General features: G+C 34.7%; 1 protein-coding gene and 1 long non-coding RNA gene across 2 annotated transcripts; both read right to left on the reverse strand.

The window, feature by feature from the left end:
• Positions 1–392: 392 nt before the first annotated feature.
• On the reverse strand, positions 393–13,729 carry LOC145978629 (uncharacterized). The gene is made up of 4 exons (XR_014440729.1): positions 13,459–13,729; positions 8,320–8,340; positions 2,991–3,011; positions 393–413 (listed from the first exon to the last, which is right to left on the reverse strand). It is a non-coding gene; the product is annotated as an uncharacterized LOC145978629 (long non-coding RNA).
• A 1,393-nt stretch (positions 13,730–15,122) lies between these two features.
• On the reverse strand, positions 15,123–25,366 carry LOC145978904 (uncharacterized). Its single transcript, XM_083111856.1, has 4 exons — positions 25,166–25,366; positions 18,738–18,808; positions 16,834–16,948; positions 15,123–15,277 (listed from the first exon to the last, which is right to left on the reverse strand). Exons 1-4 carry the CDS (start codon positions 25,202–25,204, stop codon positions 15,158–15,160), a joined length of 345 nt encoding a protein of 114 aa, XP_082967982.1. The 5' UTR covers positions 25,205–25,366; the 3' UTR covers positions 15,123–15,157.
• Between the last annotated feature and the right edge of the window lie 312 nt (positions 25,367–25,678).

The raw sequence follows: 25,678 nt of genomic DNA on the forward strand, positions 1-25,678 counted from the left end.
AGTTAAAAATATTAACTCTCGGGTTCGATATTCATGTGATAAATCTGATATATTATCTAGTGTATACTGTCAGTGAGATCTTTAATTTCAGAAATGAAAATAAATATTACTGTCTTAATTAAATGAGTAATATTGGTGTCTTATAGTTCAGACCTATTTTGTATTGTGATTTGTTTTCGTTTTCATGTGTGTGGAAATACCCAGCAAATCTAATAAATTGAATTTGTTTCTAAAATCTACAGATTTCAAAAAATTCATTCAACACAAATATTCGGAAACTAAGATATACAAGAATTATATTTACATAGTGAAGCGTAAAGTTTTGAAATAATATTTTTTTAAAATGAAAATGAAATATAACAAAGAGCAGTCAATACAAATGTGACACATACCTTCATGACGGTGCCTATGTTCTAAAAAATATTAAATATTAAAATTAATTAATCGTGACACAATATAAAACAACTATATATATATTTATAAATATGGAAATGCGTGACTTTCAGAATTGTTATTGAAGATATTTATGAATGTAAGTGTTAAACATTTATATGAAGTATAAAGAAAGGAATAAATTATAGCCCCTTGCGAGGAAGCTAAAATATATATCACGCCGTGATGAACGACTTCGTGCCGACCAGGAAACCGAAATCTACAAAATATGCAGTGTGGTTTGACAATGAAGTTCTCCTGGTGTTAAAAGACAAAAAGTAAGCCTGGAATCTGTGGAAACATAGCCCCAATGTGCATACACACCAAACCTTCTGTAGTATCAGACGTCACTCCAAGTATTTACTACTTCCTACGTCCAGTCGGTCTGTTCACATTCTCTATCCACTATCAAAACCTCTTCTCAAGTAGTTAAATCTCTCCTTGCCTCATTACCCATACACCGCTCTTTAGGACCAGATGAAATTCCCACGATTTTCCTCCGTAACACTGCTGACATCGTGGCTCATCCTCTCTCTCTCTCTTACTAAATAGGTGCTTCTCTGAAGGCGTGTTTCCTCATATGTTCAAGAAAGCCAACGTTGAATCCATTCACGAATCTGGAGATAAAAATAGTGCTACATCATACAGACCAATATCACTCCTGTCACCTCTGTCTATAATCTGTGAAAAAATCATTAAAGACAGGTTATTCAGATTTACATCTCCGCATATCAGGACTGTCGAAAACGGTTTTCTTCTAGGTAGCTGTTGCTTGACTAATCTTTCAGTTCTCCTTTTACATTCCACGAGGGCTATTTCCAAAACTTCCCAGCTAGATGTGATATACTTGGATATTTCAAAAGCCTTTGATAAAATAAACCATGCCCTTCTTATTCACAAATTACGAACTAATTTAACATACATTGCATCTTTCTCTCCTTAATCCATGATTATCTACACTCACGTTCACAGCGAGTCACTCTTTCAGGCGTCTCTTCTTATTTTCTTCCTGTCTTGTCTGGGGTGCCACAAGGGAGCGTATTGGGCCTTCTCTTCTTCATTCTACATGGATGATCTCCCTCAAAGTCTTTCCTCACTTCCTGTCAATATACTCATGTTTGCTGACGACTGTAAACCTCTCAAAGAAATCTCAACCACATAAGATGCTGTGATTCTCCAGAATGATCTTTCCGAACTTGTCACTTGGTGCAAGCAGTGGAATCTACAACTTAACCCGCAAAAATGTTCCTCCCTCACAGTCTCTTTAAAAAATAACAAAATACATTCTCATTATGTTCTCGAAAACAATTATACTACTACAGTTTCGACCCAAAAAGATCTAGGTGTTATCATAGATGAAAAACTGAACTTTAAGGAACACATCGCAGCTACAACTAAAAGTGCAATGCGCCTCTTAGGCCTCCTCTACAGATTCAGTGAAACTTCTCTTAGCCTATTTTTCAAGTCATTCATTTTTCCGATTCTTGAATACTGCTCTCCAGTCTGGGCCATGGCTTCCAATACAAATCTTTCTAGCACGGATTCCGTTATAGGCTTCTTTACTGCCATTGTTCGTCATAGAATTCCTTCTCTGCGGCATCTTCAGAATCTGACATCCTGACTACTTTGAACATCCAGTCACTGCAGACCCAACGCGATATGGCCGATATGAAATTTTTCTATAAAATCATCAATGGAAAATTAAGATCTGAATTTCTGCTTACAGAATTCAACTTCAGAGTTCCCTCTTGATCGACACGAAACCCTGAATTGTTCCAAAACTCTACCGCTAGGCTTTCCCTTATACAGCGCGCTCTATTCCACAGTCTGTACCAGTTTTACAATAAACTACCCACAAACATAGACATTTTTGCCCCTGAAAGTATTTTCCGATCTTCCTTAAATATGAATATGTAAATCTTTGTTTGTTTCCTTGTTTATGTCTTATGTTTATATTTAACCTTTCCTGTGTTTACCTATAACCATCTTGACTTGTTCTATCTGAAACTTGCAGATTCAAATGACAAAACTAATATATATATATACGTATATATATATATATATATATATATATATATATATATATATATATATATATATATATATATGTGTGTGTGTGTGTGTGTGTGTGTGTGTGTGTGTGTGTGGGTGTGTGTTTGTGTGTGTGGGTGTGTGTGTGGGTGTGTGTGTGTGTGTAGTGTATATTGTCAGCGAAATCTTTAAGTTCAAGAAAGAAAATAAATATTAAAATCTTATATAAATTATTAATATTTGTGTCTTGTAGTTCAGACCCCATTTTGTATTATGATTTGTTTTTGTTTACATGTGTGTGAAAATACCCAGCAAATCTAATAAATTAAATTTGTTTCTAAAATCTACAGATTTCGAAAACTTACATTCAACACTGTTGGGTTGATTGTTATTTAAATCTATTTTTCGTAAACTAAGATATACAAGAATTATATTTATACAGTGAAACTCAAATGTTTGAAATAAAATTATTTCTAAATTGAAAATAAAATATAATAAAGAGCAGTTAATAAAAATGTGACGCATACCCTCATGACGGTGCCTATGTTCTAGAAAGTATTAAATATTCAAAAATAATTAATCGTGACACAATATAATACAACTATACGCAAATATGCAAATGCGTGACTTTCACAATTGTTATTGAAAATCTATATGGATGTATGTGTTTAACATTAATATGAGGTATAAAGAAGGGAATAAATTATAGCCCCTTGCGAGGAAGTTAAGTAAATATCAATTAGATTAGTTAGCTTCTAATAATTCCACAGACAAGAGACGATTTTTATTGTGGTAAATGTTATTAGGAAGAGGATTGTATGAATGAATATTAATTTTTATTTCATAGAGATCTACTATTTAGAGCAAACATTTGAAAAATAATGTGAAGTTATACGCTACACATAACTAAATAGCCTATGTATGATAGGGTAAGGACGGGGAAAACGGACTCTGGGGCAAAGGGACATCTCCTAAGCAAAGTACTAATATTTTCGGTTTGAAGTTCGCTACAATGCAGCAGTTGCAGTTGTGTACGAACCTGAACGTTTGCGAGCTGGTGTGTTGAGCATCGGAAGAAATCTTAAAGAAGAAATGCCCATCCAGCCTAAAATTCTGACCAGATTAGCACAAAATGTACACGCAAAATCCTGAATACTAAAAAAAATGTGTTGCGAACAAAAACATTGCATAGACTACTATACTCCCGCCGAAGTTGTGATTTCAAGTGTGGTGATGCCAGTGATTCCTTTCTAGATACACACATGCTGCCAACATTGTGCTGCCATCCAGTGGACTTTTTCGGAATGTAAAGTCAAAGGTTACAAGTGGGGCAGATGTGCTGGTTGCCATTGGGGCAAACGGAGATAGACGAATTGTATTTCATTTAACTATTGTTAGGTACTTTTTTTAGATTCTAATGTATCTTTTACTCAGTAATGGAAATGACAAGTGTGAATTGTATGTAATGCATTTTATACCTTCCAAATGTTTGTGTTTCTAATACAATGTGCCCTGTTACAGGATTGTGAGAAATCGAGAACGAACAATGCTGTAAATTGGTTCAATGCTTGTAGGATATATCCCTTTAATCCAGAACGACTGCCTGGGCATGTCTTTGTTCCTGTAACTGTCCATGCTCAAGACGAGCGATCATCTGAGCCTACAGCAAGAGAAGAGAATGTGTCATCTCGTGGAAGTTTTAAGGAGCTAAACCCTTTGCCATCATCTTCCGGGACCTGCAGCAGGAAACGCAAAACTGGACAATCACATGGATTGACGGATCCTTCCTTCATCGCTTGCCTCAAGGACAAAGAACTGAAAGCTGCAGCAAAAAAAATCAAAGAGATTAAATGCACCACAAGTGATGAGTGCCGTGTATGCAAAGATGTGTACAAGCAGGGTCAAAATTGGGCGCAGTGCTTAGAGCGATATCTCTGGTTCAATGTAATTTGTGTTGCAAACGGAAATGACCCATATTTTGTGTGTTGTTATTGTAAGAGTGATGATAGTTCATAAATCATCACGTGTCCATCTGCACCGATCAAATGACCGTCTGCCCCGAACGTGCGGGGTAAACGGACACTGCTGCATCCGGGGATTGATCAAACTATTTTGAGACAGATCTTCTTGGTTATGCATACTATGTGCTATCACATGTTAACTGAACGTTCACACATTCCATGCCAACAGTTATTTTCAGTTTTAAATAAAACGTTTCAGATATATTTTGAAAATTGTGCTTAGGGTGTCCGTTTCCGCCGTCCATACCTATATTATGGGAATTTTTAACACTTAATTGATTTACTTGCATGTAATGAGGATTAAGTGCATACTAGAAGCCAATGATTCACATCTGTCTTGTGAATTGTTTCAATAAATAACTCCAGGTGTGAGTTCAATGTATCCTCACATGCCTACAAGTTCATGTTACTTTTCAACAACCTCTTCAGAATGTCAGCAAAAATATGAAATGATTGGTGATTTTAAAATCTATTGATCTCAGGTTGGATACACGGTGGAAGCACTATTTGGAACTAGGTCCAGTTCCGAATAGACTTTGTCAGTGAAGTGGACTTCAAACAACAATTCAATCAATGAAAGCCACTGAGCGTTGTGATCTCGGTCCACAATGCAACAAAAAAAATACATGGGAGCAACATCACTTAATAATATTTCTATAGCTTCACTTTTCATTCTGTTTATATGAAAAATGTTGATTATGTATGTACAAATCCACTGTGATGGGTGTGACATTCAGACGAATTAACACTCATTTTTTAAAATTATTTTCTTAGCACCTTCATATACGCAGCTCTATCAATTCATGTAATTTCATTTTCCTTGATGAAAATTATTTAATTTCAGAATATTCCTCCCGCATCTCAATTCTCAACTACAGAAAATACATTTCTTGGACTTGTGACGGGTGTGACACTTCTGAGACATGACTTAAGGACCTTCCTCAGTCCTTCAGAAAACTCTGTGAAGTATATGGCTTTACTGAAACAATTTTTTTTATTTTCACAAAACAAACCTTACTCGATATTTAAGTGATTTTATTTCTTTAAATATTATAAAATACTTTTTTCATAAACGTTCTTGAGTGTGAGGGGTGTGACAAATTTTGTGACGGGTGAAAATTATCACAAATATATTATTCAAACTAATGTTTGTTTCATAGATGAAGTAGGGTACTTCAGAGTTTAAGATATAGAAACAATAAATGAGACAATTGGAACGAAATTAGAATTAATTAGTTTTCTTATGGTATATTACTAAACCATGACTAAACTAACTTAAGTGAAGACAATACACATAAGATTTCACTTCGCCACTGCTGGAACACTTCCAGCACAGTCCTGAAACATTCGATAATAACATCTAATTTACATAAATATTTTGTAATTATTGACTGTTATAACTTTTTGCTTTAGTATCTTTTTCTGAGCAACACAAAACAATTCAGAAAGGCATTTCGGAAATTTAAACAAAATTTTCTTTATTCGCAAAAAGATTATTATAAGCCTTTAATTCGCCGACCTCTGTAGCGGAGTGGCTATCAGAGCACACAACGACAAAAGAACACTGAGTCGAAATCCATGGGAGATCTATGTGAGTGTCCCTTCATCATTTTCGTAATATTTCATCCTCGTCTGCGCGAATGACAGAAAAGCGAAGTAAGTGAATCCCCGATGGCGCAGTGGTAGCGTCGTTGCCTTGTAATCAAGAGGGCCCGGGTTCGATACCCGGTGGAGGCACATAGTGGTTCGGATCCCACTTTAAACTGTAGGTCCAGTCCCGATTAGCCTTACTGTGCATAAAGTGGACTCAAAACACCAAACTATTTTTACTATCACCGATTTGAAGATAGCGGGCAGTTTTTTATCATGGCGCGCGTCATTTTCTCCATTCGTAAGCATCCGCGGCAGCTCTGGTAAGTCCTAGGACAGTGATACAAAATCTGTGATGTTAAGCACATATTAGGCTACAATTATATTTCTGTGCACTTTTCTAAATATTATTCCTTCATAAAAAATTTTAAGGTCAAAATTGTGTATTTTAATCGCTCAAACTGACATTTTCGGAATTTTTTTTGGGGGGAAGGCAGTTTATCTAACACTTGAATTTTTTGTGCAAGTACCTGTGCACTAATGGAGTATGTCAAAATTATTTGAAGCTTGAGACTTTAATAATTTTTTCTACAGGGTCATAAACATGTACTTTTTTTAAAAAAATTACAAGTTCAGGGTTAAATATCTCTGGTGGGCAGTTGTTTAAAAATCTGAAATTTGTACACAATACAGTACTCCATGATAAGTAACTTGAGTAAAAATTTTGAGTTTGAGATTCAATTGGTTTAAGAGATACAAAACCTTTGCATTAAATATGGTATGCCTAATTTCACTTTTTCTTAACATTTTGTGTTAAAATTCTGCAAACTGTAATTTGGAATGACAATCAACAACATTACAATCCTGAAATGGATCTACAATAAAGTATATATACGAGGGCGTGCTGGACAGTAAGACTTCCTATGTTTTTATTTTCTTTGTTAACTTGTAAACGCATTTTGGATTTTGAGAAACCATACACTGCACTTATAAGACTTTCCCGCTTCTCCATTGAAGGTTTCAAACTTCTAACAAAAAGTACATGTTTATGACCCTGCTGAAAAAAATATATTAAAGTCTCAAGCTTCAAATAATTTTGACATACTCTATTGGTGCACAGGTACTTGCACAAAAAAATGAAGTGTTAAACAAACTGCCTTTCTCCCCAAAAAAATGTTCGAAAATGTCATTTTGAGCGATTAAAATACACAATTTTGACCTTAAAATTTCTTATGAAGGAATAATATTTAGAAAATTACACAGAAATATAATTGTAGCCTAATATGTGCTTAACATCACAGATTTTGTCTCATTGTCGTAGGACTTACCAGAGCTGAGAAAAAAAGTTGCCGCTGATGCTTACGAATGGAGAAAATGACGCGCGTCATGATAAAAAACTGCCCGCCATCTTCAAATCGGTGATAGTAAAAATAAAATAACAGTGGTTCTGAACTGTCAACATATGAGGCTCACACCACACAAAAAAGATACTTCTTAAAAATTGTCAAGCAACCATGTTGTATGACTTCTTATAGATTGACTCATAAGTTTATTTTTATGAGCGTTTCACCATAAAGATTAAAATTTGATAGTTCATTTCTTAGGCATATAGCATCTATATTTGACATTATTTTGGAACCATAAGTCCTTAATAATACACAACTGTGTAGTTTTGGTTTAATTGTTTTTTACCTTCTAGGACACAACATATTCAAAGTTAAATGATTAATTAAATTATTAATATTTGTGTCTTGCAGTTCAAACCCAATTTTGTATTGTGATTTGTTTCAGTTTACTTGTGTGTGAAAATACCCAGAAAATCTAATAAATTGAATTTGCTTCTAAAAACTACAGATTTCGAAACTTACATGCAACACTATTTTTGATTTTGATTTGATTTGATTTAGTTTATTTTACTTCGCGTTTTGTGCCTCTTGGCTAATTTGCGAAGATGGGGATGAGGGATGAAATGATGAAATTGATGAATGGACATTCACAAACAACCAAGCCCGACCGGGATTCGAACCCGGGACCCTTGGCGTCGCAGCGCGATGTGCTAACCACTCGGCCACAGGGTCGGGCATGCAATACTATTGGGTTGTTCCCTATGTATATGTATATTTTAGTAAACTAAGATATACAAGAATTATATTTATAAAGTGAAACTTCAATGTTTCAAAAAATATTACTTATTAAATAAAAATGAAATATAAAAAAGAGCAGTCAATAAAAATGTGACTCATACCTTCATGATGGTGATGATGTCCTAGAAATTATTAAATATACAAAAATTGTTAATCGTGACACAATATAATACAACTATACGGAAATATGAAAATGCGTGACTTTCACAATTGTTATTAAATTCCATATGAAAGTATGTGTTAAACATTTATATGAGGTATAAAAAAAGGAATAGATTATAGCCCCTTGCTATAAATTTAAAAAATAAAGTTAAAAAATAAAAATTAGATCAGTTATTGTATACTACTTCCACAGACAAGAGATGATTATGATTGTGGTAAATTTTTTCAGCAAGAGGATGGTATGAATTCATATTAATTCCTCTTTCATAGAGATATACCACTTGGAGCAAAGTTTTGAGAAATAATGTGAAGTTTTACTCTACACATAACGAAATAGCCTATGTATGATATATTATGTGGACTTTTATTTCTTGATTCATTTAGTTGCATGTAATTAGGATTGACTTCATACTAGAAACTAATGATATACATCTGTCTTGTGAATTGTTTCAATAAATAGCTCCTGATGTGAATTCAATGTATCCTCAGAGGCCTACAAATTCACGTTACTTTTCAACAACCTCGTCATAATGTCAGCAATTATATGAAATGATTGGTGATTTTAAAATCTACTGGTCTCGTGTTTGATATACAGTTGAAGGCACAATGCACAGTGGTTCAGATACTATTTCAAACTAGGTCCAGTTCCGGTTAGGCTTTGTCAATAAAGTGGACTTCAAACAACAATTCAATCAATTGAAGCTACTGAATATTGTGATCCCATCCATAATACAATGAAAAGATTACTTGGGAGCAACATTACTTAATAGTATTTCAATAGCCTCACCTTTCATTCAGTTTATATGAAAATGTTGATTATGTATGGGAAATTCCATGTTGACGGGTTCACATTCAGACAAATTTACATTCATTTTTTAATTATCTTGTTAGCTAGGTGCTAATTTCAGAATATTCCTCGCATATCTCAATTCTCAACTACAGAAAATACATTTTTTGTACTTGTGACGGGCTTGTCACATCTGAGACATGACTTTAGGACCTTCCTTAGTCTTTCAAAATATCTGTGAAGTATACGGGATTTACTGTAAAAAAAAATATATTTACAAAATAAATTTACTAGACAATTAGATGATTTTATTTTTTCAATATTAGAAAATTCCTTTTTTACAAACATTCTTGAGTGCGACGGGTGTGACAAATTTTGTGACAGGTGAAAATTATCATAAATAGATTCTTAAAACTAATACTTGTTTCATAAAGGAAGTAGGGTAATTCAGAGCTTAAGATATAGAAACAATAAATGATACAATTAGACCAAAAATAGAATTAATTAGTTTTATTATGGCATATTACTATACCATAACTAAACTGTATTAGGTGGATACACTACACATAAAATCTCACTTCGACACTGCTAGTACACCTCCAGCACTGTCCTGAAACATTCAATTATTTACTTACATATATATTTTGAAATTGATGATTGTTATAAATGCATTGCTTTAGTATCTTTCACTAATTGCTTTACAGAGGAACCCCTCACTCCTTTCTCCACTGACCCAGAAGGCTCTTTTGAATGATTGAAGTGACAGACTGTTTATATCAACACTCGGATCATTTGCTATCACTTCATTATAATTTGTACTAATTTTCCACATCGGAGATATCATTACATAGTTTGTTCGAGATTTTGGTACATGAAACAACCCGGGATTCGGTTTAGTTCTCATTTGAGGAACACGATGTTGTAATGCAGATACTAATACTAACCCCATAGAGTGTATTTTGTTATTTACAATTTTATATGGCGTGTTCATCAAATTTGGGTTAAACCTTTCTTCAATTTTTTCGATGTTAAACTGCGATACAAGCTCAAGTCCGGAGTGAATTTAGGGTACACTTTGTCTTCCTTGTACTTTATGTACCTCAAAAATTTGTGCTGAATCATTTCTATTTCCCTCATATGTTTTTGACCGAATTCTGCCATGTTAACGATGCATATTCCAGGAGTGAGCGTACTAGGAAGACATACAAAGTTATTAATATTGATGTACTTTTCAGATCTTCCCCACATATTTTTATAAATCCTAATTTCTTATACGCTTGGTTAACGATATGATGGATATGCTCTTTAAAACATAGGTTTGCGTCATATGTCACACCAAAATCCGTGAATTTAATGACCCTTGTTATTTGTTTTGTCCCATCTGATACTGAAAGTTTTTTATTGTTTGAGCGTTTGTTGTAGAAATTACCTGACATTTATGAAGATTAAATGAAAGTATATTATTTTCGTTCCTCTGTAGTAATCTATGTACGTCTGCCTGCAAGTCAAGGCTGTCTTCGTTCTAAATATTTTTACATCGTCAGCGAATAGAAGGCAACGCGATTTCGTAATAATTTTCAGGAGGTCATTAATAAGGAGTAAGAAAAGGAGTGGGACCAAATTGGAGCACCCCACAAGGCATAGGGTATTCCCGAGATATGTATCCTCTATAATTGACAAATTGCTTTCGGAACATCAAGTACACGTACTAACGTATATCGTTTCTAAGCAGTAGCTTCAACGTCATATAAATTGAGGAGGTCAAGACTGACACCAGAATTTATATGTGTAGTGCCTCCATTTGGTTATTGTGTCATTAGAATGTGGCCCGCCTAGCGTATGGAAGGACGCCACTTGCTGCCGAAATCAGATTATGTCAATCTGACCTTATTGAGGGGCACAGTGTGCCTTGTCCTCCTAAAACAGTGCCTATATTACTAACAGTGTAATTTGCCAACACCTGTCATCTTTGCTTGCCTACATACAGAGGAGAACATATTTTTTGACATAAAAATGTGTGTTGCACTCACATGAAAAAGGCCAGGGGTGCCCACGGAGAGAATAATGGCGCGGACCACGACATGAAAGTTTTTCGTATCTTTTTTGTAGGGATTTTTCCTTAAAATAATTCGTGGGACGTGCTATTAGCAAGCAATACATTGTTTAAACGCAAGCTCGTTGTAGGATTAGCTCTCACCCCAGCAACACTTCACAATTTGAATAATTGTGAGGGCAAAACAACAGATGACACACAAGAAAATTGGAAGTGCTATATCGGCCTAAAACCTTAACTAAATCCCAAAAAAGAAGATACGCTTGGGAATTAACAGAAAACTCCAATAATAAACCCGAAACTTGAATTTTTAGTGGAAATGTTGGGACTAAATGCTAGACAGTGGGTGTGAATGCACTGTTATGGATTATGAGTTCTGGAAAAAAAATACGGTAAAAAGTGCCCGGTTTAAAGTTACAACGAGGTCCTGGAGTGAAATTAAAGGATACTGTTGGACATGAGAAATCACGCACATGGGCTAGCGAAACATCCATTTTGAGATTGGAGGATGTACGTACTTTTGAGGATCAAGTCTATGTTGTAATAATCTTGAGGCTGAATTCTTATTTGGATATTCTCTTTTCACAAAATATATACAAAGAAAGCGTCGTGTAAGGGAATTTGGTTCCCAATAGCTTGAAAGAAGATAATTCAGCACTGCAGGTTAAGACTTCGACAAGAGGTTCCAGATCAAGAAATAAGCATTCGCACTAGAGTTGTTGCAGCATGGAATTATCAGGGTCAGGATTTTGATGACCTAAAAATATCTGAAAAATGATTTTAAAAGAACCTAAAATATCAATAAAATGACCTAAAAATGACTTAAATTGTTTGTCTTTATTTCAGGGTATGAGAATTAGTACGGCATAGTTCTTATTTCTGTAAAGTTAGAACTGAAATTTCAAGTTCTATGTGAATGTTAAGTATAAACATCGTTAAAAAACTTAACTTATTCAAAATTATTGCAGTTGATAATGTCGAGCGGCATGTTGGTTTGTTCCTACAATCACGTGGTGATAGAATTTCAGTTTTCATTGCTAGAGACATCAAGGCGATAAATGTCAGTTCCTGGCTAAAAATTAAATATGAGTGAGTGTAACGTAATTACATTACTTTTTTTTGCAATTACGAAAAGAAAACAGAAAAAGAAGTAAAACGCGACAAATGCCCGGAAAATGACATAAAACTTGAAACAATGACAGAAAAATGACGTAAAACTAGAAATAATGACGTAAAACTAGAAATAATGACGTAAAACTTAAAAATTTATAAAATATGACGAAAAATGTAGAATAGAAGTCACATTTATAAAATCAGAGTTTCATATTCAGGATTTTAATACTTAAGAGCAATGCATACTACATAAGGAAAAGAATATGACATGTCATTAAAATCTGTGCCCTGGTAATCATATTCCTCGCTTGAAATATATTGTCAGATATTTGCAACTACTTAGATTTGGAAGTTATGATTTCACACGTCATGTGATTGGGGGAACGGCTTCCTTCACTATCTGGGACTGGTAGACTCGGTGTTCTAGGGACTTATAACTTGTGTACTGGTACTATTCGCAGCATAATTAAGATAGTTTACAAATTCATTTATTGATCATCACTAGAGTATATAATTGTCTTTAGCACGATTTGCTTTTCATATTGAATATGACTCACGTAATAAATTCCGGGTTGATCGACATCTATTTGTCACGGAGACACAGCGATAATTAATTATCCCAAGTTACCCCTTGTCATTTGACAGTTATTTTCAATCTAAAATAATCAATTCTTAATATCTTTAACCAAACCGAAAATAAAACCTGACTTCAGATACAGGTGATTATGTCTATATAAATTATGGTCGTACTAATAAGTATAATGTTGATGTTAATCAGATTCATATGAATTGTTACAGAGTTTCTGAATTAAATTGTTGAATGAAACATCTTGTCATGAAAATTTCTAATGTTACATAAAAAGAACTCTCGTCTCGGCGTAATGAACTGTGGAACTGGAAATTACAATTATTCTCGTACATCTACAAAAACCTCTTACTCTGCTGATAAGGTAGATATTTATCGACTCTATAGAGGACTTGATTAGTATTCGACATCTATAGTATATGCATTGATAGCAAGGGTATTGATAAACGAGAAGGAAAGGAAGTACAACGCCTTGTTTTCTGATTGGCCAAAAGTCACATTGGTCGCCATTCGAGATATTCTTCCCAACACTTCCAAACCTGTGATTTCAACGATGTATCCTGTTCCCACAACCAGAAGGATGCAGAGAAGTTGGAAGCTTTGAAGCCGATGCATCGTTGTTACTTCACGTTCCCGAATCCTTTGGTAACCAAGATGATCCAGGAAGAGATGTACAATAAAGGTGTGACCAATCTTCAGTGAAATCAATACTCATGCAGATTGTGGTGGAAGAAACGAGTGAAATAATAAGCATAAAGAGTCTTGAAAATGTTTCTTAGAAATTTTGGAAAACGAAACGTTGACATTAAGCTTAATAGAGAACGTTTATTGAAAAAGATAAATACTTTTACATGATATGTTTACTTGTTGAAATCTTTTCTAATGTTTACTTGTCAAATAGTTTGTTTAAAGTAATTTCCTAATGATGAAGAATGAGTGTTGACAAATATGTTAACTTGTTGTGTTTGTTTAAAGCTATTCAATGATTGAAGACAATTCATATTTCAAAGTTTACTAGCTACAACGTTCACTTGTTTAAAATTTACTTTCCAAATGTATAGGAAAAGGTTTGTATAGCCTAAGACAATGTTGGCCAATGATTGTGCTTTGACTGTGACAAATGTAGAAAGAAATGAAATATTGTGAAACCCTAAAATATAATCCACGTATTACTAATGTAATGATAACGTATCATACCCTGAGGTGTGAGGGATTGAACCTGCCACTCTCAATAGCTTTATGGGTTATGTAGCTTAATAATCATTCATCCTCAGATGGTAAAAGCATTTTTAATATTTCCATTTTTTTCTACTGGAACGGCACCATGTGTCGCTCCAGTAGAATCTGTCCATGCTCACATTGTAAAATAACATTGCATACATTAATCTGTGCGATGCATAAAACTCAAATAATCTGGAAGAAATTTGCTATCGTTTAAGATGTCAAAATTAGTTATTTTGTGAGTACTCTAGGCACTTGGAAAGTATTTAAATACGGTACGTTATTTCCAAGTTTAATTAGTTTATGTAGATTACTGTATGTAGTACTTTATTAGTTGATGTAGTTGAATTAGATTATGAAGAAACTTGAATTACACGATGAAAATATGTAAAATCATAGATACATGTAAATATCATCGAAGTTGTCCTGGAATTATGTCAAGAACTCTCTTGTATAAAAATGGACAACATTTCGACCTACTTTATCCGATTGCCGTAAGATTACGATTACGTTTCCATATTTGATTTTATACACGAAGCAACAACTCCGACAACAAGGACAGTGATTTACATCTATTGTATATTCGTGCGCATAGTGATTTAAATAAATACCACGACATAGTATGCGTTAATGCTAGAAGAAGAGATCGTGAACACTTACACAGATTTACTATTTACAGTTATATATAAAGTACCACAATAAGAAGATTGGTGCAAAAGAGCGTTATAATACCACCTCCTACAAGTGGCACGCCCAGGTCGGTATATAGGTCTTTGGAAAGATAATTCCTTCTCAATCCAGACTTCGCAAAATGACGTCTGAAGATTTGGAACAATTTAGATAATTGGGATGATCGTATATTGAAAGTGCTTAATTTGTGAAGTGTTATTAATGTCATAAGTGTGGAAAATGCGTTGAAAATTTCAATTTTAATAATAATAATTTTAATAATTTAGGAATGTATCATATTTATCTACAGAGTTGTGTTTATTGTTGCTACAATATGGTTACATGAAACTAACATATTACACATGTGTAACATTTTATATGTTCAAGTGGATTCACATTGCATGCATCAGCTGAAACTCTTCCACTTGGACAAATCAAATCAGGATATGTTCCTCCTTTTGCTTTCGTCTGAAACATAAAAAATCAAAAGTTTAGAGAGCTGGCAACGAAACAAAGTATATTTGAGAGACACGAAACACAAATCGTGTTAGATCCGGAACCGTAGCTTATGTTTTCAGCGACAGCAACGAAAATAGATTTCGATGCAAGAACTATATATTAATAAAGTAAGGTAGATATTATATGAGTTGTAAGAACATGTATTGCTCCTCACTGTCGTGTTGGCTTGCTATTTAGTTCACCATAAGAACTCTAAATAACGGAAAATTGCTTACTTCTCTTTCTTCTCCCTTTTATTTGTAACTCCTTTCTCTCTTCCTTTGCTTGCATTTTTTCTAGCTCTTCACCTATCTTCAGTTTTATTATCTCTTCTTTCCGTGTTTACTTTTTCTGTTCTTGACCATTTCTTTTTCTAAGTTTTCTCTCCCACATTCTGTTTGTTTCTTCTTCATTCTTTATCTCTATCGATGTTCTACTACTCCTCTTCCTTCCCTCACTTTCTGCCTGTTTTTCTTCTAAATTTCTCTTTCTTTGTCCCTCTTCCCTATTTTTTTCTCTACTATATTTCTCTCCCTCTTCTTCTTCTTCTCCCTCTATCTCTCTGTGTCCGTGTGTGTGTGTGTTTGTGTTGCTTCTTTATTTCTCCTTCTCTATTCCTCTTACTTAAGTTTCCACTTATTTTTCATTTCTTTCTCCCCCTCTCTCTTTCTCTGTCGCTTCTTTAATTATCTGTCCCTCAATCTCTACCGTTTCTTTAATTTCTCATTTCTTGTCTCCCTTATGGCACTTCTCTTATGATGACATGTAAACATGACGTCAATATATCTAACTTAAGGATGAAGCTTCTCCATTTCGACACACCATTGGAAAAATTTATGCGGAAGCCCATGAAAGAACTACATGTAGTAGAACATGTAGTAGTTCTTATTGTCACCTATGAAAAGGTTCTGGTATTGCGTACTGCCAATGAAAGGGCACTGTGTACATATAACCTTTCTGCTATGTTTTCTTATTTACGCCTCCTGTTAATTGATTTTCTTATCCCCATTTTTTCTATTTTATTCCATTTTCTTTGATCTTCCTATATGTCTTTATCTTTCCTTTCCTCTTTCATCCCAGTCCCAGTCTTTCGACAACTCAATGTGCTCCCCAGTGTCTACTTGCCCTTCCTCTGTATCATGAGGATTTTATGATTCGATAAATATGTCTTACACTTCTGATCTAATAAAATTGTCTTCTATATTGCATTAGGTAAATGAAACATCTTTAAGTATATTATATACGCATGGGATTGCTGTAAAAGGTATTGATTAAATAATTATATACTAATGAAAGAGTTTGAAACTTATTCGTTTGGAAGAAACTGTTTATGTAATTTACAACAATATATTACAATCACGTTCTACGTTCATTCAACATCGCAAAATATACCGGTATACAAATTTTACTTATCTGTATATTTTGTTCCCGAATTTCGTCTCTTCCTGAGTATTACAAATTACATGAACACTGGTGTTAACTTTGCAGTAAATAACATTACACGTAGGGAATTAGAAGGTACTTACAACAGTCATTCGTAACATTCGTCTTCCGTGAGTAACCCTGCCCTTTCGCAGTCCCCCGAAGCACTGTACACATGCACGCACTTTCCCCGTACGCATTTGTAGCAGTTGAACGAATCTGCGGAGAAAAGGAAAATCGTCCATGAATGTGAATCACTATCGCTCTCTCCACGAAAATAGTTCAGTCAAGGTCAGAGCTTCCCTTTGCCTCCTCCACACCCCTGGCCCTCAACGAATGCGGTTGATTTCGTCTTCGCTATTGTATTATGTGAGGATTATTCGTTGCTTATCGGCAACACTGTAAGTGGGCGGCGTGACCTTGACTGGACTACTTTCATGGCGTTAGCTTTAGTGACGTAAGCAAGATTAATACAAATAGAGATTGGGCCAATCGCTTGTTGCCTCGTGATGACGAAACGACGGCAAAGGGGTGAATTTAAGCATTGAAATGAAATACAAATCTATGTGCTAGTGTTGCAATATGCAGATAGGGAACAATGTGAGAAACTGATCACGTGAAAGTGATTACACTAATGCGCAATTCCTGATGCGAGATGCTTTCTTCTTTATAAGCAATAAACCATGTAAAGTTTATGTTAAGGCTTTAAATAAATTTGACGGGTAGCTACTTATTGTATACATAACGCGAGATAATAACTTTTTACCAATGTTTAAGACGAGGAAAGAGGAACGTAAATTAAGATTATTTTAAAATAAAACTTTTAGAAAAATATTTGGACCTAAAAGGGATAAGGAGACAGGTGAGTGAAAAAAGTTACATAATTTGGAACTACATAATTTATATTCATCTTCAGATATTATTAGAATTATTAAATCAAGAAGACTTAGGTGGGCAGGCCATGTGGTACGAATGGGAGAGGAAAGAAGAGTTTACAGGATTCTTGTTGGGAAAGCTGATGGTAAGAGACCAGTGGGAAGGCCAAGACGAAGATGGAGGGATAACGTTGAGACGGACCTAGAGGAAATCGGTAATGATGGAAAAGACTGGTTAGATCTTGCTCACGGTAGGAAGAAATGGAAGGCTTTTGTTGCTGCAGCCCACCTCGGGTGAGTAGAATCAGGTGGAGTGGGGCCTGTTGCGCCATGGTTTATTAGTATTAGTAGCAGAGTTAGAAGAAAGTCTATGGTTAATAAGTGAAATAAGAGGAATGATCATTCAAGTTGACTCGTTGCAGTGGCGTGCCGAAGGAGGATTGGTCGGGACATAATCCTCCATATTTGGCCCAATAATCCTAATAAAAAATAACGTCAATGTCAGGAAAAGATGGCAAAATAAGGGCTGACGTCTGAACGAATTATGCGTAAATACTCTCCCTCGTTTCGAAAATTCTAGGCACGCCACTGACTAGTTGTCCATCATTTATTTGCTGTAATATAATAAAATAGATGTGTTAAGACTTTATATTATGTACCAGAAACATAAATAAAATTTGATTCACAGTTACTTTTGAAGTATCAGGAACTGTCACTGAGTTACTTTTTAAAAATAAGTAACTATAGCTGTAACTTCATTACTTTTAAAAAGTAGGTTTGGGAACACTATAATATGCAATTAATATCATTAATTACAACTATAATTGATAAAATTTGACAGAGTAACCGTGATTCTTATCAATCGGTGGGTGACGTTCCATCATTTATTTCTTACTGCACGATGTGTCTCAATTTTGACAGAAGTGAGGGTTAGCTTATTATTGCACCGAGCCCTTCAAATAGATCGGTGTTCTCTAAATGTGAATGTATTGCCCAAGCGTTTTCTTTGTATAGACACAAATTGTATCTCTAAAATGCGTTGAAGTTAATGTGCCTATAATTCAAATTATATTCAGAGATCAAGACGAGAACCAGAGAACGTTTACATAACTTGGGTCAAGAACAAGACTTACAGTTTGAAATGGGACCAGACTGTCTCACTTCCTTTCAATTTAATTTCTGTAGGGCCTCCCAAGGCACGTATCTAGAAATACACCGAACCAAGTGTGTCAATAATAATAAAAATATGATGTTTAAGTTAAAATTATATTATTATCACATAAATAGGTAAAAAGATCGAATAACAGCACGTATTCATTATCTAGTAGCTGTCCAGGAAGTTAGGTTGCCAGGAGAAGGGAATTGTAAAACTAAAAATTATACTCTTTTCTATGGTGGTACTGAAAATCGTAATTTTGGAACAGGGTTTTTCATAAATAATAGAATTATCTCGGCTCTTAAAACAGTAGAATTTATTAATGATAGGATATCATATGCAGTTTTACAGGGTAGGTGGTGTAAAATTATTTTAATAAACATACATGCACCAACGGAAGATAAAGATGATAATACTAAAGATGATTTTTATACAGAGTTAGAACAGGTCTTTGATAAATTTTCTCAGTATGATATGAAAATTCTGTTAGGTGACTGTAATGCACAGATTGGCAAAGAAGAGACATTTAAACCCACGATTGGTAAAGAAAGTCTTCATGAATTAAGTAATGATAATGGTATAAGATTGATTACTTTTGCAACCTCAAAGAATTTAATTGTGAAAAGTACCACTTTTAAACATAAAGATATCCATAAAAATACCTGGTCTTCTTCAGACGGTAAAACTCATAATCAGATAGATCATATTCTCATTGATAAGAGAAGGCATACTAGTATAATTGACGTTCGTACACATAGAGGTGCTGACTGTGCCAGTGACCATTATTTAGTAATTGCTAAATTAAGAGAAAGACTCTCAGTGATAAATCATAAGCAACAAAATCTAAAAGTTCTAAAATTTGATACAGGAAAGTTTACTGATGAAAGAATTAAGAAAGATTACCAAATTAAACTGTCAAATAGATTTGATGTTTTGCAGGATTTAAATGATGATGAAAATATAAATGAAACAGACGTAAATAAGAATTGGGAGCGCATACGTAATGCAATAGAATCAGCAGGTAAAGAAACTATAGGATACCATAAACCGAGAAAAAGTAAGCCATGGTTTGATAATGAATGTCATAATCTAATAGAAATAAGAAATCAGGCTAGACTTAGGTGGTTAAATAACTGTGATGATACAAATCTAAACAAATATAATAGAATAAAGCGTGAAGTTAACAGCACGTTTAGACGTAAAAAAAGAGATTATTTGAAAAGCAAAATTAACAAAATTGAAACAAACAGCAAAAATAAAAATATCAGAGATGTATATAAAGGTGTAAATGAGTTTAGAAAGGGGTGACAACCTAAAGTAATCTTGATAAAAGATAAAGACGGTGATTTTCTAGCTGACCCAATCGATATTCTAAATAGATGGAAGAACTACTTTAATGACCTTTTAAATGTCCATGTAGGAGATAAATCAGAAGTAAATGAAGTACACACAGCAGAACCTTTAGTTACAGAACCTAAAGATGCTATTAGAAGACCAAAGAATAACAAAGCACCTGGCATTGATTTAATACCAGCTGAGTTAATTAAATATGGTGGAAATTCATTAATATGTCATATTCATAAATTAATTTGTTTAATATGGAATAAAGAAGAAATACCTCAGCAGTGGAAAGTATCCATAATTGTTCCTGTGTTTAAAAAAGGTGATAAAATGAACTGCAATAATTACCGTGGAATTTCTCTAGTCTCAACAACATATAAAATATTATCTAACATTCTTTTAACAAGACTAACCCCATATGCTAATGAAATTATAGGTGATTATCAATGTGGATTTAAACGTAACAGATCAACTACAGATCACATTTTTCACATCAGACAGACACTTGAAAAAAAATGGGAATATAATCAAAATGTCCATCAGCTATTCATTGATTTCAAAAAAGCATATGATTCGGTCAAAAGAGATAAATTATATAATATATTAGTAGAGTTTGGATTACCTAGGAAGCTTGTTAGTATGATAAAAATATGCACCAGTGAAACAGAAAGTAAAATTCGTGTGGGTATTAATATGTCTGACAAATTTACAATTCATGATGGGTTAAAACAAGGAGATGCATTATCTCCATTGCTCTTTAATTTTGCCTTAAAATATGCTGTTAGGAAGGTAAAAGATACTAAAGAAGGACTAAAATTAAATGGTGTGACTCAGTTGTTAGCATATGCAGATGATGTAGACTTACTGGGGGATGATGTGAATACAATTAAGAATAATGCTAAAATATTTTTCAAAACTGACATAGGTTTGGAAGTTAACAAAGAGAAAACTAAATATATGCTTACTGGCCGAAACCAAGTGTTAGGTAATAATCAAAATCTAATTATTGATAACAACTCGTTTGAACCAGTTTCCAAATTCAAATACTTAGGAGTAATATTAACAAATGAAAATTATATTAAAGAGGAAATAAATAGCAGGCTTAATTCAGGAAATGCATGTTACTTCTCTCTTCATAAACTTTTGTCTTCTCATTTAATATCTAAGAAACTAAAAGTTAAAATATACAAAACGGTAATTTTGCCTGTAGTATTATATGGATGTGAAACTTGGTCCCTTACATTGAAAGAGGAACATAAATTGAGAGTATTTGAAAATAAGATCCTTAGGAAAATCTTTGGACCTAAAAGGGATGAAGAGACAGGTGAGTGGAGAAGGTTACATAATTTAGAACTACATAATTTGTATTCATGTCCAGATATTATTAGAATAATTAAATCAAGAAGACTTCGGTGGGCAGGTCATGTGGCACGAATGGGAGAGGAAAGAGGAGTTTACAGGATTCTTGTTGGGAAACCTGACGGTAAGAGACCTGAAGGAAGGCCAAGACGAAGATGGAGGGACAACGTTGAGATAGACCTAAGGAAAATCGGTAGGGATGGAAAAGAGTATATAGAACTTGCTCAAGATAGGGAAAGATGGAAGGCCTGTGTTGCTGCAGCCATGAACCTTCGGGTTTAAGAAGGCTAGGGAGTTAGTTAGTTAGTTATATTGTTATAAATAGTAGCGTGCAAGCATAAATCTTTGGTATTGTCCTTCTAAGCCCCCTAATTCCAATCTTTCTTCCAATAAGTTCAAAGAGTGGGCCTCCTCGATGGCGCAGTGGTATCGTCGTTGCCTTGTAATCAAGGAGTCCGGGGTTGGATATCCGGTGGAGGCAAGTAGTAGTTCGGATCTCACTTTAAACTGTAAGTCCTGTCCCGATTAGCCTTTCTGTGCAAAAAGTGGAATGCTACACAAGTATGTGTTCATTATTAAATTTTTGCACTCCGGACCCACGCCCCCAAATATGTCCTTGAATTTCCTTGATGGAATTAGTTGTAATTATCTCGCCTTGTATTCAAGAAATCGCACGTTTGATCCCCGGTGGAACTACACAGTGGTCTGGATCCCACTTTATCCTGTAGGCCCAGTGCCGATTACCCTATTTGAGCATGTAATTGACTTAAAACAAACTTTAATTTTGCTATAATTTAAGTAAGATTCAATTGAGACAGTCTCTGTATTAATGTATTTATCCTTTTGGAAAATAGAAATAAGACAAATGAAAAACAATCAAAAAACAGCCGGGTGAAGAAAATCAACTTTGGATTTTCCGAAATGGTCGGAGCACGCTCAAAAGCCGCCCCCAAGGGAAAATACAATGCCAAGGGTAGAAGAAGAAGAATGGCAAGCCACGCCCACTGTAGTAAAACCTCGTCAAAGTCATCTATCGGCAGACGGCTGAACTTGTAGGACTTGAACATAACCCCGCCAGATCCCGCTATGGCTCGAATGAAGCCATTCTCAAAGGACATAACATGGTGTTTGAAAATGCATATCAATGTTTGCAATGGCGTACTGTCACAATGGGCCTCTCAATTTGAAAAAAAAAAAAAAAAAAAAAAATCAGTTTACTCAGTAAGGATGCAAGAAAGCCTTGCAAGGTTACATTTTTACAGCAACTTAGAATCGGGCTCTATATGCCGATTCAAAAACTGAGATATATTTTAAAATATAGAAGTAATAAAAAAATTCAATATTCACTGTTAAGATTCATCCTTTCTAATCAATTTACCACAAAGCTCATTTAAATGTTTCAAATGGTTTTCGAGTAAAAGTATACTGAATGAAGGTTTTTTTTTCCGCTGCACATGATATAGCCTCTTAATGTTACAACCTCAAAGACCTCCCCGATGACGTAATAGTAACGCTGTCGCCTTGTAATCAAGGGGTTCAGGATTGGATTCCTGGTGATGGCATAGTTTGAATCCCAATTTAAACACTAAGTGCAGTCACGATTAGCACATCTGTGCACGAAGTGACAATTTTTGACAAACGTTTTTGATATCGTAGCATATTCGCTCGGTTTAAGAAATATTGACCCTGGCAGACCTTGCTCAGAAATGCGTAGCATAAGCCTTTTACAGGAAATGGTAAGAACACTGGCCTTTGGCTAGAAGTGACGAGAGGCCAAGCGAGGGTTTAAATAGGTGCACATGAGAGCGACACGAGGTTTTTTTGTTCGGAATCGTCAGGGAAGCAGGAGCTATTGGGCTATTTTCTAAACCGATCAGGGTAACGTATCCTACACCCTTATATGCCATTCGCATTGTTCAAGTTCAGTATAGAACCTAATCATGAGTTAATGCTAATTTAGATATTTGTACCTGCCCTTTCAGGGCTCTCTCTACCATAAATAGTATTAACCGGGAGGGGCAAGTTACACACTTTATTTAAGGTCCCCGCGTTCATGTTGGAACGCTACGCTATGACCTAAATAATTGAAACGTGTACTCACATTATACCGTACGAATAAAATAGCAATAAAATGTAATATTAAAGTATATATTTCTTAATCTGACTACCATCCGAGAGACCCGGGTTCGATCCCCGGCGGGGGAGAAACGGGACTTTTTCAACACTGTTAAAGCGGCTCCGGCGCCGATCCAGCGTTATTAAGTGGGTACCTGGAGGAACTTTGGGGGTAAAGGCGACCAGGGACGTGGTGCTGATAACATCACCCCCAGCTCGGCCGAGATCAAGAAAGTGTGGGGCCCTAACTCCACACCCCCTGTACGCCTTCATGGCGTATTGTAACACACTTTTACTAAGCGTGTGAACCTTAAAAGGTTCTGGGATCGAACCAGGAGACCCTTAGATGAATGTAATAATTACCATAGGGAGTCAGCGGCAGCTCGTAAGCACACGCTTGGCTGCATCTTCTATTTGCGGAGGTAAATAAATAACTTAAATTTACACAATCTTTTAAAATGAATGGAAACTCTCAAAATTGGGTTAAAATGACCTAAAGACTGAAAAGGCAAGGTTGGCTTGAAAGAAAGGCATATTACCTGCCTCGTTTGGAAGAGAAGATCAATAAGAGTTTCCAAGTTTACTCTCACACCCTCGCTGACGTTAGTCTCTTAAATTGTATGTTAGCTTCTCAGGACTTCACTCCCAAACAAGTTTCTAAAACTCACGTTCACTTCACATAATCCAGCTCGACTGTCTTTCAAAATCAAACTCCCGTTCATCTCCGAGAATCCAAACTTAACTCCCGTCTCTCCAGACTACAAACCCACAAACTTCTACTTCCTTCCAAACCCCAGAACCGACTGTCCCGTTCAAGATCCAACTTGCATCCTCTCTAGCTAAACTCCTCCCACTTTTCTTTCCATCTCACCCCACTTTTTCCTGCAATAACTGGAAATTCTTTTGCTGAGGTTAACACATTCCTCACCGTTTCCTGCCTGGTTACCTAGCTCAGTGTAACTCGAAAGTGACACAATATAAGATATATGTAACGATGGCGTGGTGCAAAGCACAGTGAAGCACTTTATATTTCTTAATCAGATAATTTTATATTTAAAAATAACACTTTGTAACACTATTATAAGTTACAATTTCACGAATTTCATTCTTTTCACAAACTTTACAATAACATAATTGTTACCTTATAACGTTACAATTAAGTTGTAATACTTAAGGAAATATTGATGAATAACAAACATAAAAATATTATCGGAGGGAAGAATATTTTCTGTAAAAATGGACATTATGTTCTCTATGTGGAATTTCCTATTAATATTAAAATTCCGTTTTGGAGGACAAGAATATTTACGGTTTTGCATAGACGAACAAATTGTTTTAAAAAATATTCAAAATTCCTTACATATTTATATTTTTTTCCAAAATATAATATCTTAGTTCCCATTCCAGATATGACCTATTATGGATGCCAGAGTTTTGATGCATTATCTCGTTCATTTTCACATAAGTAATGAGGTTAGATCATTCCCTTACCACGTGCCAAATCTTGTCTATAAATGTGAACGTTTGCACGTAAATGATTTCGTGTTTTGCAATAAATATGAAAACAACATAAATCTCCATTTTACTTACTATCACGAGCAGTATAGGCAGGCATTTGTGAGGTTTCATATCAGATTTGGCCAAATGTACATTGCATGGGTAATGTAATACTAGAACAGAATATACTACAGTTCGAAATAACACTTGTCGTTCATTGTTCACTGAAGATAAATATTATTGTACAAACAACCTGTACATTGGAAACAATGTTGAGCAACGGTAGCTTCCAACACCACATATCGCAATGTAAAGTCTTCAGCAAGTATTTCTTTGTACCTATGAAACGTTTGAACGTTATGCAGAAAGATAATATCAGTTATAGTATTTTTTTGAAACAAATAATTCTCACCATGTTAACAGAAAATAACGCAACGATGCACAGATATGACTGTTTTTGAATAGTCGATATTCCATTCAAAGAAATCAGTTGATTTTATTCATTTCATAAATATTTACTCTATTAACGAACTAATATTATTCGTTAATGTTTAGGAAAATGCCGGTATAAGTTTGAAATACATGTTTCACGATAACAAACATCAA

This window comes from Lepisma saccharinum, chromosome 25 (assembly GCF_977018435.1).
Source record: "Lepisma saccharinum chromosome 25, izLepSacc3.1, whole genome shotgun sequence".
Classification (NCBI taxonomy): domain Eukaryota; kingdom Metazoa; phylum Arthropoda; class Insecta; order Zygentoma; family Lepismatidae; genus Lepisma; species Lepisma saccharinum.

Bases quoted from the DNA above. Each gene is read 5' to 3' on its own strand.
- LOC145978904 (XM_083111856.1), bottom strand. From the start codon at position 25,204: ATGAAACCTCACAAATGCCTGCCTATACTGCTCGTGATA. The intron at 16,949-18,737 runs GTAAGTCTTGTT...TTTTCTCCGCAG, and splicing joins GTCTGGTCCCATTTCAAACT to ATTCGTTCAACTGCTACAAA. The intron at 15,278-16,833 runs GTAAGTACCTTC...TTTATGTTTCAG, and splicing joins GAATGTTACGAATGACTGTT to ACGAAAGCAAAAGGAGGAAC.